The following is a 15226-nucleotide window of genomic DNA, read 5'->3' as shown; positions in this document are numbered from 1 at the left end:
CATATGCGTGCGTGCGTGCGTGTGTGTGTGTCTATGTATGTATGTAATCTCCTTACAACTCTACTCTCTACCTTTGAACTGAAATCCCTTAATACATACACAGCATGTATTATAATCTTGTCCTTAAAAATAATCCAAAGGAAGATTTTTAGTCTTTCAAATTACACAAAGCCCTTACTTGCGAGCATCCCTGCCTTGGGCCAAAATTATGTCCTTTCTCCCTTTGAAGTCGTTTCCACAGTTGATCCAGGGAGACAGCAAAGCAGTTTTCATTAAACCTTCATATTCAGAAGCTGAGGCCCAAAGATATGGTTTGAACTACGTTCAAACATGTTTCTGATTTTAATTTTTCCAAGTTTATGGAATACTTAACATCACTGATCATTTTCAGTTAAGCACTTTGGAATTCCAGGGAAAGAATTTTGATGACATCAGCTGACACATGTAATCCTAAACCTTACAATTAAATTCAGTCACGAGTTTTCTGCTTCCACCCTTGAGCAAATGCCCCTGATGGAACTTACCTCCTGTTTCTTCAAAGAAAGAATATATGAAGAATCTAGCAAAAGCCAATGACTTTTTTTCTAACATAAGCTGCAATTTTAAAATAGTTAGAAATCACTTAGTGAATCCAGAAATAATTTAAGTACAGTTTTTGGGGATTTTTATTTTTGCTTCTAGCATCACCCCGACATGCAGTTCTATGTGAGCCTGTACAAGTCACCTAACTTTGTTAAACTCCAGTTTCCATGACGTCTCTTCAAACCTGAGATGCCAAGTTTTTTTTTTTTTTTTTTAAGCATTTTTAGAAACTAGAGTTTGTACTTTGGGGTAACTACGCCTTCTAAAGTGAAATAGTTTTCATTCATTTCTTACACTCGTATTTATTAAGGGCAAATTCATGAAAGTTTTCGTTTCTTACACTCATATTCACTCATTTATTAAGGGCAAATTTGTGAAATAGTTTTCATTCGTTTCTTAGACTCATTTATTAAGGGCAGATTCTCTATCAGGAAAGTTTTTAGGTCCTTGGGATGCATCACAAGATAAAGATCCTTGTTTTTAGGTTTGTGATGATTTAATAAAACCAAAGAAGCTTAAAGTGCTCATAAAAATGCAATGTGAAATAACCAGTGTTGAAGCTACAGGTAATTTATTTACCATTTTATATTCTTAACTAGTTGTATAAACCAAGGGAATGTAGTCAAGACAAATGTTTTCTTGGCCTTTGATGACCTGGGATTTAGAAGGAAGCACACAGTGAAATGCTGGAAAGTGTGCATGGTCACGGGAGTCACCCAGGTTTAAGAAATCTACCCTAGATACAATCCAACTGGAAAAAAGCTAAAAAATGCATCTGGCTTTTATCATTTGTGTAAGAATCAGCCTATTGTTTTAACTAAATAACCTATCAATGCCATACGATTATCTATTAATACAATTGTTTCATGTATGGAACTTTGTAGAGTCAGGACCTGATGTTTTGGTCATTTTGCTTTCACCTAAATTGTCAGAATTCTCAGACTTCATTTAAAGTCAGTTGTTTAACTTGACAGGGATGTTCTGTCACTAATTTTTTCAATTTTCAGTTTTTTAATTTTTGTGGATACAGAGGTCTGCATTCTTTTCTTTATGCTAAATAATTATTTATCATATTAGTTATCTAATTATCTTCAGTTTCTCTGATCATTCCTTTTTGCCTGATATCTTCCTGAGTATTGAATAAGGCAGTTAAATAAGGTATTTAAATAAGTAGACTGTATGTTTTCTTCTATTATAATTTTATATTGCATAGATGCTTGCTGTATAAAAAGTCTGTAGAAGCAAGCGTTAACTTTATATCCATACCCCTCACCTGCAGAAAGACCCCACAGGAAATCCGATTACCCCTCGACGTGGGTCATCGGCTCCTCGCTAGACCAGCCTAACTGGCCTCCAACAGCAAATGAGCACGGCTTTCATCAGCATGTGCTCTGAAGGGACCTTTGTCCCCCGGTCATATGAGGGTTAAGCTGGCAGCTGCACATCATGCCATGTGCTTCTCCCACTTTGTGTTTTTGAGACAGTCTTGCTGTTGCCAAGGCTGGAGTGCAGTGGGCACGATCTCGACCCATTGTAACCTCCACTCTGAGTTCAAACATTTCTCCTGCCTCAGCCGACCAAGTAGCTGGGATTACAGGCATGTGCCAACCACGCCAATTTTTTTGTATTTTTAGTAGAGACAGGGTTTCGCCATGTTGGGCAGGCTAAACTCCTGGCCTCAAGTGATCCACCTGCCTCAGTCACCTAAAATGCTGGGATTACAGGCATGAGCCACCGTGCCCAGCCGCTTCTCCCCTTTATAAATTATCAGTATCATGGCTTGGCACAAAACACCAGACCAGAGGTTAGAAGATGTGGTTCTGAAGGCCCTTCTGCCTCTCGCTTGAATGAGGAAATAACTTACTGTGAACATCAGCTTCTTCATCTCCCATGGGGCCGATTCTTTAATATTTTATGAAGATCAGAATCAAAAATCAGATAATGTAGTTAAATGTTTTCAAAACTAGGGACAGTCCTGGGGACAGTCTGTTTTCCTCATAACTTGGATTAGTGCATGTCATGTTTCAGGTATACAACTGATAATATTAACTAAGTAACTAAATTATGTATATTACTAAATAATAAAATAATTCACATATTTTAATAAGCAAATCTGGTGACCACAAATTACCTGATGAAGAATTTGGTGAGATGACTGGGGAAAAATCCTTGCTCACTCCCTTTTACAGTGGGACTAGTTGTATGTGTGAGGAGAGTGGGTACCCACCATGTGTAAAATGAGACTTAATCTTTTTTTAAGTTGTATTAAAGTAGAGCCTACAACAGAAAAGTGCACACGTCAACAGTGGAAAGATTGATAAATCACCAGGATAAGAACATGTTGATGTAACCACCACGGAATTGCTTGAATAGACTCTTAAACATTGAGTAAGTCACTCCCCTTCCATGTCCCGATCACTAAAGTCCATGATATCCCTAGAAACTTGTCAAAATGCACCTCACTTATTGCTTCAGGAATACTTTTGAAATGTCTGTCAGAGTTAAATATTCTAGTTAAATGTGCAGAGAATTAATCTTGGAAATAACAAAAGTCCTATTTTTTAATATGTAGCAACTGAGGAAATGGGAAAAAACACAAATGTCCCAGGATAGAGCAGAGGCAGTGTGAATTGGAGGAGTGTTGTAGAGGGAAGAAAGATCAAGGGGGTGCTAGCTAAGGCAGGAGAATGGAGAAGGGGGAGGGCACTAGTGCAGATACAAAGGAATTAAATGTGAATGGAGCTGAATTGAAATAACACTGAGGATATTTCACAGATGAATCCTGGTCTGTTTCTTCACTTAATCCCTCCAGGACATTCTTCCATCTCTTTTCCATGTGTTTGGTTTCAGGGTCAAGGTCAAATTATTAGGAACGTTCTGAATAAAAAACCTAGGGATTAGCATATGTTGAAGGGAATATTCTTTATCTACATCAACAATGGAGGAAACATTGTTCCTTCCACCTGTGTTGACACTAGAACATAAGACTGAGGAACCTTTGCTTAGTCTTCAACTGTAACAAGGTTTAGAAAACACTGGACAAAGTGGTATCAAAGAAAAACACCAGGTCTCTGTTTTATTTCTCCTATTTCAGGACCTTACACACAGAAGCAGCTAAAGTTAAATGGTGGGGTGAGTGCAGTCTTGGCTTAGTATTCCAAAGTCACACGTCTATCAAAGCACCACACCTAACTCCAACTCATTACAGAAATACTTGTCTTTAGCATATCAGTGAAGATGTTGAGAATTGTTGAGAATAAGAAAATTGAACAACTTATTCCAAGGGAACTAAGTGTAGAATGAATAAACCAAGACATTTTATCTATTACACCATTTAAGCGTAAATGGCAGTTTTGTAGGTTTTTGGCCGTGTAACAATCTTAATGGCAGTCAGTTTTCAATAAATGAATCTATTTCCAGGAATATATTGGACTCCATGGGAATAAACGCAGGGCAAGTATTTATAATGTTTTATCACTTACCTCTGAACTAAGAACATTCATAAAATGTAAGAATGAAGAACCAAAATACGATAGTATCACCTAAAAGTTTTCTAAATAAAACTGCTACACGTTTAGCACTGGAAAATATTTTACTTGTATTGAATGTTTGAAAGTAAATCAAGGAGGTGGCAAATGCTCCGATTTGCATTCAGAGGTTGGTCAGCAATGCAGACAGAAGGATCATGATCACAGGTTGACACGGGCGCTCCAGAGGGCGGCTGGACTTGCCAGGAACGGTTTCTAAGCTGCCCGAGAGAACGCCCTCTGGGAAGGTTTCTTGGTGAATCCAGTTGAACAAGTTGGCTAATGCAGAGATGCTCCCCAGCTTTGCTATTGTTGCCAAGTAACCATCACAACAGGATGATTTTCCTGTTAATTTTGAATTAGCTAAAAGTGACACTGAACATGCTTCAGAGGCAATACCGTATTTTCTGGAATAGCTGCGTTATTGGTTCAGCACTGCGGATGTTTGCAGAGTCCCCGCTAGTCCTTCCTGGTCACAGTCCCCACCCTGATGCCCTGGGAGTCCCCGCTAGTCCTTCCTGGTCACAGTCCCCACCCTGATGCCCTGGGAGTCCCCGCTAGTCCTTCCTGGTCACAGTCGCCACCCTGAGCTTCAGAACCAATACCGTATTTTCTGGAATAGCTGCATCTTTGGCCGCAGCACCGCAGATGTTTGCAGAGTCCCCGCTAGTCCTTCCTGATCACAGTCCCCACCCTGATGCTCTGGGAGGAGCCACATCTCCCCAGCACTTTCCTCAGAGCTGCGGCCACCTCTTGATTCCTCAGGCTGTAGATGAGTGGGTTGAGCATGGGGGTGAGGATGGTGTAGAAGGCGGACACCACTTTGTCCTTCTCTGGGGTGTGGTAGGAGTGGGGCAGCACGTTGGTGTAGAAGGCCGCCCCGTAGAACATGCTCACCACCGTGACGTGGGAGGAACACGTAGCAAAGGCTTTGCGCCGGCCCTCAGCAGAGTTCATCCGGTGGACAGTCAGGAGGATGCGCGTGTAGGACACGGAGATGACGGACAGAGGGAGCAGCAGCATCAGCACGCAGCAGGCATACATCAGGGTCTCGTAGAGCGACGTGTCTGTGCACGACAACCTCAGCACGGCTGGGATCTCACAGAAAAAGTGATTGATCTCTCGGGAGCTACAGAAGGGGAAACTCATCGTGACAGGAGTCAGCATGAACCCATCCAAGGAGCCGCCCGCCCAGGAGCCGAGCACCATGAATAAGCAGAGCCTGCGGTTCATGAGGAGAGGGTACCGGAGAGGGTCGCACACAGCCACGTACCGGTCATAGGCCATGAGGCCCAGCAGGAAGAATTCCCCTCCCATCAGGGTCAGGTAGAGGAAGATCTGAAGTGCGCAGCCCAGGAAGGAAATGGTCTTGTCCTTGGACAGGAGGTCCTGGAGCATCTTGGGGACCGTGATACAGATGTAGATGGTGTCCATGATGGAGAGCTGGCTGAGCAAGAAGTACATGGGAGTGTGGAGGCGGGAGTCCACATGGATGAGCAGAATCATGACCACGTTGGCTGTTATGGCCACCACAAAGATGGAGAAGACTATTGCAAAGAGAAGCCCGGGGAAGGCAGGATGGGTGATGAGGCCTATGAGGACGAAGTCAGTGGAGTTCTGGAGAAGGCCCTCCATGCCCATGGTCCATGAGAGCTCCTTGGGCTGTCAAGGCAGAAATCTGGCAGCTTATTTAATGACCTGACATGTAGGAAATAGTATGTCAGCAGCGGGTGATAAAGCAAAGATCACCTACTTCAGGATCATTTGAAATCCCGGTTTCAGTGTTAATGATCTGTATGATATTGGACAGAAAATTAATCTCAACTCAGTTTCATCATCTGTGAAAAGTCATCCTAGTTCTATACAGGCTGGATGTGAGAGGTAAATGTAATAATTCATACAGTGTACCTGGTTTAGAATCGGCTTTTTATTTTGAACTATCTTCTGAATACATTTTGTAATCTTACCACTTTAGATTGAAAGTTTTCTGAGGGTGTTTTACCGTGCCTTATTTCCCATTCTGCCTTGCAATACGTGGTTTGGGTTTAAATTGCTCTCTATCTCCATTAAGATGATTGTATTAAGATCATACACAGACATCTACTTGTGACTTACGAAATTGGTAGAAAATATCTAAAAATTGACTTTTGGCTGCTGTTACTTAAACAGCTTTACGAAAGTCTGCAACCTCAAAGCAGTACAGATGACCTCATTTGAGGTCAGGAGCCGCTGTCTTGTGGTTAGACTTTAGTCCTGCAAAGGGAGTTCATGTTTTAGTCATGGATTGCTGCGAGACCTTGTGTCTATTTGTTCTCACAGACTAATATGGGGATCATAAATCTGGAAGGACCACCACAAACTGCTTCAGAGCAAGGCTTTAGTTTCCTTATCATGGTGGTCTTTCTGGTTGATGAATTCTGCTAAAATTTGATGACTAGATACTGCATCATATCACTGGATGACTTAATCTTCTCATTGTTTAGCCAAAATGCTAGCGTTTCTCTGACAGAGTGGCTTTCTGAATCTGCCCTGTTATGTCATCCTAGGAATCCATTGCTAGTTGGGTTTTTTCCTCAAATTTCTCTACCATTTTGCTGATCCTTCATGTCTCTAAAAATAACTACAATCAGTTGCAGTGGGTTACACCTGTAGTCCCAGCACTTTGGGTGGCCGAAGCAGGCAGATCACCTGAGGTCAGGACTTCAAGACCAGCCTGGCCAACATGGTGAAACCTCGTCTCTACTAATACAAAAGTTAGTCGGGCTTGGTGGCAGGTGCCTGTAAAATCCCAGCTACTCAGGAGGCTGAGGAAGGAGAATCGCTTGCATCTGGGAGGCAGGGGAGGCAGTGAGCTGAGATCGTGCCATTGCACTCCAGCCTGGGGGACAAGAGCGAGACTTCATCTCAGAAACCAAAACAAAGAATCTATAGATGGTAAAGACATTTCTGAACTCAGAAGACAGACAGCACTATCAAGCATTCCTTGAACTAAGTGGAATGAATTCTCATGCTTTGAGAAATGTGAATGCGTGTTCTTTTGATATGTTCAGGGATATTGAGGGATGAATTGTTCCTTTTAGATTATGCTGTATCTCTTCTCATTTTAGTGACAGGATTACTGAAGAAACATTTCTGTAAAACGTTTTGACCACCAATACTACAAATATATCTGAATCTTTTGGTTCCAGAATAGTCAAATTTAGTCTCTGAAGCATCAAGGAGGAATAAACTCCCCTTACATTGAAGCAAAAACAATAGGAACAGTAGACAATTTTCCTTCTTAGTGCTCAAAGATGGAGATTTGAGTAATAGACCTAAAAAGGTGAGTAAACTTTCAAAGGAAAACGAAAAGCAATTTTTGTGTTGGTCTGTGCTGAAACTTCAATTAATCACACCTTGGTTGAGGAGAAAAAAAACATACATGAGCAAATATTAACTCCTGTCAAGCTTGGTAAGAGTCAGCTACTAGGTGGCAGATTTTGTGATAGCCACAGCTTTGAGTCATGGGTCAAGAGACTATTTAAATATAAAATTCCATTTACAGTGGCTTTTGCAACAGCTTGTTGGAAATAAGTATTAATCTGGCAGACAGTAAGTTTATCTTGACCCATATCTATTGTTTCACTTAAATGCATTATGGATATTACACATTAGTTACTATAGTGTTGTTAGCTTACAATCATCCTTTAAAAATATACTTTGAGAAACTGAAAGTCAAGAATGAGACAAATGAAAGTGACTTAAAATAATTACTTTTGAATCAGAACATGAGCCAGAGCATTTCGTTTCATGTAAATAATCAGACTCCACTTCACAAGGTATTCAAAGGGGAGGCAAAACAAATTATTGCCTCAAATGCCTATGATAGGAGTAAAAAACCATTTTCAACTCCCAGATCTTATTCTCATTGTAGACCCTAGAAGAGGAGAGTAAAAAAGCTAAAATAGGAGAGATGATTTTAGCCACCTCCCTTATTTTTATACAACCAAGACTGTTTTAAAAAGATGAGATTGCTTGTGTTTTGTGTGTACGTGTAGAGTGTTCATATGTGAGTGCACATGGCATGGGTGGGGATGTGTGTAGGGAGCAGGCCCCGCTGAAGAGCGGAAAACTACACTGCTCGACACAAACGAGCAATTCACCCATTTCAATGAAGCCAATATTGAGAACCAAATGTGAGCCTGATATTGTTCCATAGGATACTGGGCATTGCACGTAGGCAGAGAAAGTATCTGCATTATGAAAAAATTTATCAGTTACGTTTTAAGTCAGTTCCAGTCATCTAAAAATGTTAACATTCGAGTTGATACTATTTAACATGATGTGTGGTTTGGCTTCTTCTCACACTCAAGATCCTAGATTCCATTCCCCATCAGGTCATCTTTCCTCCACTATCATTATTCTCCACTCTAAGACCCTTGGGTTTTTTCCAATTTCCCTCAACTAGTCTTTCCCAAAATAAAAAAATAAATTTTTTTAAAAAGGCTTTTGAAAGAAAAGACAAAGACAAAAAAGCAAGCTTTTATTTCCATGATCGAAGCTTCAGGCCTTTCTTCTATTCAAAGGCGGGGAATGCTTTGTCCCCCGTGCAGGTTAGAACATAACCCAGAAACCCTGACCCCCAGGACCAGTTATAACATCACCCAGTGTTGCAGCATAATTATCTGGCAGGAACAGGAGGGTGGGAAGATCGAGCCCAGAGGTGGAGGACCCCGTGCACGGGAGCTCTGCGTCTGTTATCTGCACACTTGGGGCTGATGGGTAAGGGATGAGTGAGCTCACCAAGAGGCATTTATTCTACCTGTGGTCAGCCACATGGCGAGAAGCGGGAAAGAGAATGAGGAGAATCTCCCTGCAGGGTGCCAGGTGATCAAAGCTGGATGTTTCAGGACAACAGTCCTGGGGTTGTTCTGGGAGAAGCCATAGAAATCAAGCAAATTGGTGACTCACTGAAAATTGTATGAAGATCTCCAAGAGGTCAGATGTTATTCTACCAGGAAGAGCTTCGTGCAATTCATTGACACCCCTTTTCCGGGAATTCAGCATGACGAGAGCTATGAGAAGAATCAGCCAGTGTCCCTTCTGTGGCAGGCTGCTAACCAGAACTGACCTTCTCCACTTGACACAATGTAACCTGCAGAGCTTTAAAGGGAGGGGTTTTCCATTCCATCCTTGGAGACAGAACGCCTCAAGTGCAAACACATTCCGTGTTCAAGACTCTCACCTAGTACTGTGTGAGCCAAGATTAATAGCAACTGACAATATTAAGGGGTATATAGCTAAGTTCGATTAATATATATCAAAAATCCTCAAAAGCAAATCATTTTAAGTCTAAAGTGGGGATTTCTAAAAATGAAAATGTTGGGGACTATTTTAAAAGGTGTTTAACCACAAATAGCTAATGCCGTTGTGCTTTACTCAGCTGTCAAAATCGCTTTGGGGATGACATGCACAGTTACTTCTCCAGACCTCAGTGTTCTTTCAGTAAAAGAATGGATTAGTAACATGTTGGTGACACGTCAAAGTGCCACATAGCTCCAAGAGTCATCATTCATCACTGAATGAGAAAAAGGGGACCAAGTATAGTATATTGGGGTCTTTCTGCTTTGATTAAAGCTTGTAAAGAGAAGATAATGGTGTGAAAGGCACTAAGAAGACAGAGGAAGAGAAACAGGAAGTTGTGATATTCCCCAAACCATAAGGAACAGGGCTTTACATGTGCCGGGTAGTTTAGTTTTACAAAATACATGAAGTCACAGCAAACCAGAAGATGCTACACATCAGCTTGAGTAGTGGACAGAGGTACAGATTCCCCTTATCTGTGGGAGACAGTTTAAGACCCCCCCACCGTGGATGTCCAGAACTGCAGACAGCACTGAGCCCTATACATCCACCATATTCTATCCCATGCATACATACCTATGATCAAGTTGAATTTATAGATTAGGCACAGTAAGGAAGGGATTGACAATAAAATAGAACACCTAAGACAATATACTGTGGCTATAACTTAGTTTGATGTGTCACAGCAAAACTTGCCGTTTTCTTCCTTTGTGATTTCAAAGAGTTTTTCTTAACCTAGATCTTGGCAAACTCAGCTTATGAGGTTTAAGTCAAGAACTTTCACCTTTTTACTTAAAGCACCTTATTAGCCTCTCTCCAGCACACCTAAGTTGCTTCACGGCTCCATCTCTTCGGGGCCGTTAAGAAAAATTACTGAGTTACTTGAATCCAAGCACTGTGAGCCCGCCACAGTCGATGACCCAAGACAGCTACCGAATGACTCGGGGCAGCACAGACAGCGTGAAGAAGCCAGACAAAAGGACGATCCGTGTCCTCTGCAGGACAAGAGTTCATCATACTCAAGGTGGTGTGCAATTGAAATTTGAGATTTTTCATTTAATATTTTTTTAAACATGGTAGATAGCAGGAAGCTGGCAGATTGCAGGTAACTAAAACTGGAAATGAAAGTGTTAAAGAATCCCGAGTTTTCCTTTTATCTCAAAAACGTTCAACTCAAGGGCTAGAGGGACTGAAATGATCTTAAAGCACGAAACTTTTAAAGAGAATCTAAGTGATCTCTGCTTTGAGGACAGTGCATTGCAAGAACCAGAAGACAGGAGTCAGTCCAGTTAAACAGTGCAACACCGGAGAGGGAAACTGGTCTGATTCCAAAACTCGAGACTGAAAGAACATGATCAAAGACGGTGTAAATAATGTCAGAAAAGGCTCGAAAGCAGGAATTAGGCACCTGGGGTGAAAGAAAGGAGAGAGTCCAGTCTAACCACAGCTGAAGAGCCCACGGAGAGCTGAGGTGTGTGGGGTGGAGCGCGGCTGGAAAGTGAAGGTGGAGAGACCAGAGCTCAGTGTTGAGAAATAAGGTGTAAATGGGAATTGTTTCAGTAAGAAAGTTACATATGCTGAAATAGCTACGTACAAAAGATCTGGCAGTTTTACTCTCCACAGCAACCTAGTATTCCAAGGATGTGAATTTCTCTTTCCCTTTACCTTATATCTCCACTTCTAATTACATACTGCCCTTAGATATCCCACTCTACCTGCATACTTTTAAGGATTTTTTCTTAAGGCACATGTGGATGCCTTATAGGGTAAATAAAAGAGGAAGGAGGTTAGCAAAAAAAAGGAAAAAAATCAAATTTTCCTCCAAGCATGCAGAAAGTCTTCAGTCACACCTAAATACATATGAAAATACACCTAAATTCATTCACACCTAAATACATACTAAAATACACCTAAATACAAAGTTAAATTGTCATTTAACTTAATAAATTAAAATTTTAAAATATTCAGAGGGCAATCTATGCTTATCCAGTAACATGCACCCTTGCTACCAGTTCAAGTCTGAAACTTTCTTCCAGCTGTCAGCTCTCACACGCCATTTTCCTCCAGTAAATCTCTTCATATTATTCTAAACTATTAGATTTCCCTTAGCTTCCCACGTTTCATGCTAAATGCTCCTTTTCAGTCATCTGCTTGCCGATTATTTAATATATGCATTTATGCTTCTTGATCCTGAGAAGGACCACTGCCTCAAGTCATCAGCAGATAAGCTCACAGTAAGGTGGCCTTCTAACAGTTACAGAGTAATACCTAAAAGAAAACATCCCAATATCTGGGTAATGTTCTGTTTTTCATGAAATCTAAGATCCTACCTCAGAGAAGCTGGGTCCAAGTCTTTCTAAAGCAGCAGTGGAAAGTCAGAACTCTTAAATACATGTGTGTGGGGGTGAGGCTAGGTCAGAAAGTCTTCACTAATAGATTCCCAAATCCCCCAGGAAGAATTCCTGGGTTAGCAATTAATCCAGGTTGACTGGGCTTACCATGAATTTTAGAAGCAGCCCATCCCTTCTTGCAGAGGGTGCATTGTTTTCCCAAGTGAAGGACTGGAATTAAATGTCTTACTGAATCTTGGCATCTCTCCAGAGATGAAGTGATATGGGGATAAGAGCCTTGCTCTAAATTGAAAGTTAGATTTTAAATCTTTAGAAATACAAGCTATTACAAAAACTCTCCGTCATTGGCCTATTTTGTTTGGGGAGAAATATTTCAAGTTATAAATATAAGTGTGAACCAAAGAGCATTGGAGCCAAGTCTCAGTGTAGAGGTTTCTGGTGCCAAGGGTTGAGGATGCACCTGGGAAAAAGGAACAAAATGATAGGAGCATCTGAGATTTGTGCTTCTTCCAAAGAGGGTTGGGAGACTTCAATATTTAAAAGGGAAACAGTGGACATTTGAAGAAAAAAAAGGGTGGGAAGTGTGGGTAAATGGAGTAAGCCGTTGCCTTCTTTCAAGGCTTTGATCAGTGTTCACTGAATTCGCACTTTAGATGTGAAAGGAGAGGGTTTAGAGGAACAGTCAGCTGGGCATTCATCTCCTGCTCAATCTGGATTTGTATATAAAGGGACACAGAGGAAAGTCAAATACGCATTTCTTTCAGGGAAGTGGAGGGATGACCCCCAGGCCTGTCTGTCCACTGCCTCTGAAGATAAGCCGCTCATTTACATTGTCAGCACAACATTCAACAGAATGGTTTTAAGGGTAAAGATCTTTGGGCCGGCAAGGAATTTCCTTGGGAGCAAATTGTGAGGGAGGTTCCTTGGGGAAGTATGTAGTCTTCTACCTGTGTAGCTATCCATTTGGGAACAGTACGGAATCTGTAGCTATCCAGTCAGGAACAATATGAAATAGTTTTTTGCATGACAGTTCCCAAGCTTGACTTTCTCCTTTGGCTAAGTTTGGGTCCCAAGAGTTATTTTCCTTCTACTTTCTACTACCTTCTATTTTCACAAAAGTGGTATTTGTCACACAGATTAAGTGTTCCTCAGAATTAATTTGTCTTATGCATAGTACAGAAGAACGTTGAATTCAGTAGGAATAAAGGAGACATGAGAAACTAGAAGAATGAGGGAAAGGATGCAATGGGTAGAGAAAAGTGAGGGTAAAACAAGTTATGTTTTCTAAAATTTTTCACAAGAGTATATCAAGGTATTTAAAGATTAGGAAAATTGAACTTCCTAACATTTGTTTCTCTAATGGGGAAAAGTGGTCTTGTTTGGGGAGCAGAACAACTTCCGTAGGAGTAACAACACTGAGTGCTTTTCATGATTTAAGTCAGCTAATGGGCACATGATCATTTCTAGTCATCACAAATCCATTAGACACATACCTTATTCCCTATGTCCTCCTAATGTTACAGATAAACAGAAAACCCTGTACCTCTTCAGCCTTTAGAATGTGATTCAATAATTCTTCCTAAAAAATTTTATATGTCATCCAGAAAGTTCTCCAAGTAGCTATTGGATTGATTGGATAGACTTCCCTCTGGTGTGATGTGTCTACAGAGCCACAAATGGGTTATGATCAATATTGATCCTCTACAACCCTGGATTGGTCTCAGTGCCCGATTTGGCTACAACCACAGGGAAGCTGATTTTGCTGTCAGCCAGTTTTCCTCAATGTGCCATAAAACTTTTTATAGTTGTCATGAATGTTTGAGAAGTGCTGCTGTATCAATTAGGAAAGTTAATACAAGCCCAACCTAAGGAAAAATAAGACCTGTGAACAAGGTATTGATTGGTATTAGTTTCTAACTCACATGTCACAATGTTTTGTCTAGTGTTGAGTTTAGTTATCTTGTGAAAATAGTCTACATTATTTCTATAAAAAGGTATTTTGTGGCATCTCAATCTTCCTTTTCATGTTTTTTTCATTTTTCGCTTCTCTTCAACTTTTCAAGAAGTAATCCTTTTATATCAGTAGGTATAGACTTCGTTGCTACAAGCCAAGAGCGACTCCCACAGGTTGGAGTTTAGATTCTCAGTGTTTTATCTGCAAATAATTCTGCCTGCTCACTCTCACTCCATTCTGAAAGTGCCGCTTGACATTTAGGGTGAATCTATTTGGAAAAACCCTGCTAGTTACTATAAGAATTTTTAAGTGTTCTTTCTAAATTTCTAAAGATATTGGCCCTCTGCTCATGTCTGAAAAACAGAGAATCCATTTTCACACTGCTATGAAATACCCAAGACTGGGTAATTTATAAAGAAAAAGGTTAAATGGGCTCAGAGTTCCACATGGCTGTGGAGGCCTCACAACCATGCTGGCAAGTAAAGGAGAAGCAAAGGCATGTCTTACATGGCGGCAGGCAAGAGGCATGTGCAGGGGAACAGCCCTTAGTAAAACCATCAGATCTTATGAGACTTATTCATCATGAGAACAGCATGGGAAAGCCCCCCTTCCCCCCAACCCCAGGATTCAATTACCTCCCAACGAGGCCCCTCGCACTATATGGGGATTATAGGAGCTAGAATTCAAGATGATATTTGGGTGGGGACACAGCCAGCCCATGTCAGACACATTCCAATAAGTTCTTAACTGGAGGTTCTGGCAAGAAAAAAAAAGTTATATGCTGAGGTTGCTGAGATCTACAGTAAGAATCATCTTCTATCTTTGAACTTGTGTAGAAGGAAAAAATATTTGTGGTAATTTTGCTGTCACACCTCAAACTGCAAAACTTACAGCCACGGTGTGTGATAAGTGTTTAGGTAAGAAAAAAACACATTACATTTATGGTAGATGAGCAAATATGTGTTGTGACCGACATCAGGTTCTATGCTTATGGTTTCAGGCTTCCCCCTGGAGTCTTAGAACACAGCCCCTGAGGATAAGATGGTGACTGCTATCTTTGAAATATATTTGATGAGTTGATTCTTTATAATGGTCAATGGACAGTGTCTAAAGGGGAGAAGTCGGGGAAGCAGCTGAAGACGACCGTTTCTTTTGTCGTGACTGAGCGGAGCCAGAAACAGGCTACTCCGTGATTTTTACTGGAATGCACAACCTTGTTAAAAGCTGATGGGCGACTACTAAACCCCAACTTTATGCCTACGCCATCCCAGACTGTTCATCGTTCAGAACCTTCATTCCTTTCAAAAATGAAATCCTTAAAATCCCAGGCAGCTTTCCAAACCTCAAATGCCCCCCACAGTTGCTGGCATGGGGGCGACTTGTTTCCAGGCAGAGAATATTTAAGTTCAAGGGCAACAACAAAGTCTTGTATCCTTCATTTCCAATCTCTAGCAGCATATGCAGTTTCT

The 15226-nt window shown here is 41.1% G+C and overlaps 1 protein-coding gene across 1 annotated transcript; it reads right to left on the bottom strand.

Moving 5' to 3' along the window:
- Positions 1-4775: 4775 nt before the first annotated feature.
- LOC112607788 (olfactory receptor 2T2) lies at positions 4776-5750 on the bottom strand. Its single transcript, XM_025358920.1, has one exon. It carries the CDS (start codon positions 5748-5750, stop codon positions 4776-4778), a length of 975 nt encoding a protein of 324 aa, XP_025214705.1.
- Between the last annotated feature and the right edge of the window lie 9476 nt (positions 5751-15226).

The sequence above is a fragment of the Theropithecus gelada genome, chromosome 1, assembly GCF_003255815.1.
Source record: "Theropithecus gelada isolate Dixy chromosome 1, Tgel_1.0, whole genome shotgun sequence".
Lineage (NCBI taxonomy): Eukaryota > Metazoa > Chordata > Mammalia > Primates > Cercopithecidae > Theropithecus > Theropithecus gelada.
This window is presented reverse-complemented; position numbering and strand designations above follow the sequence as displayed.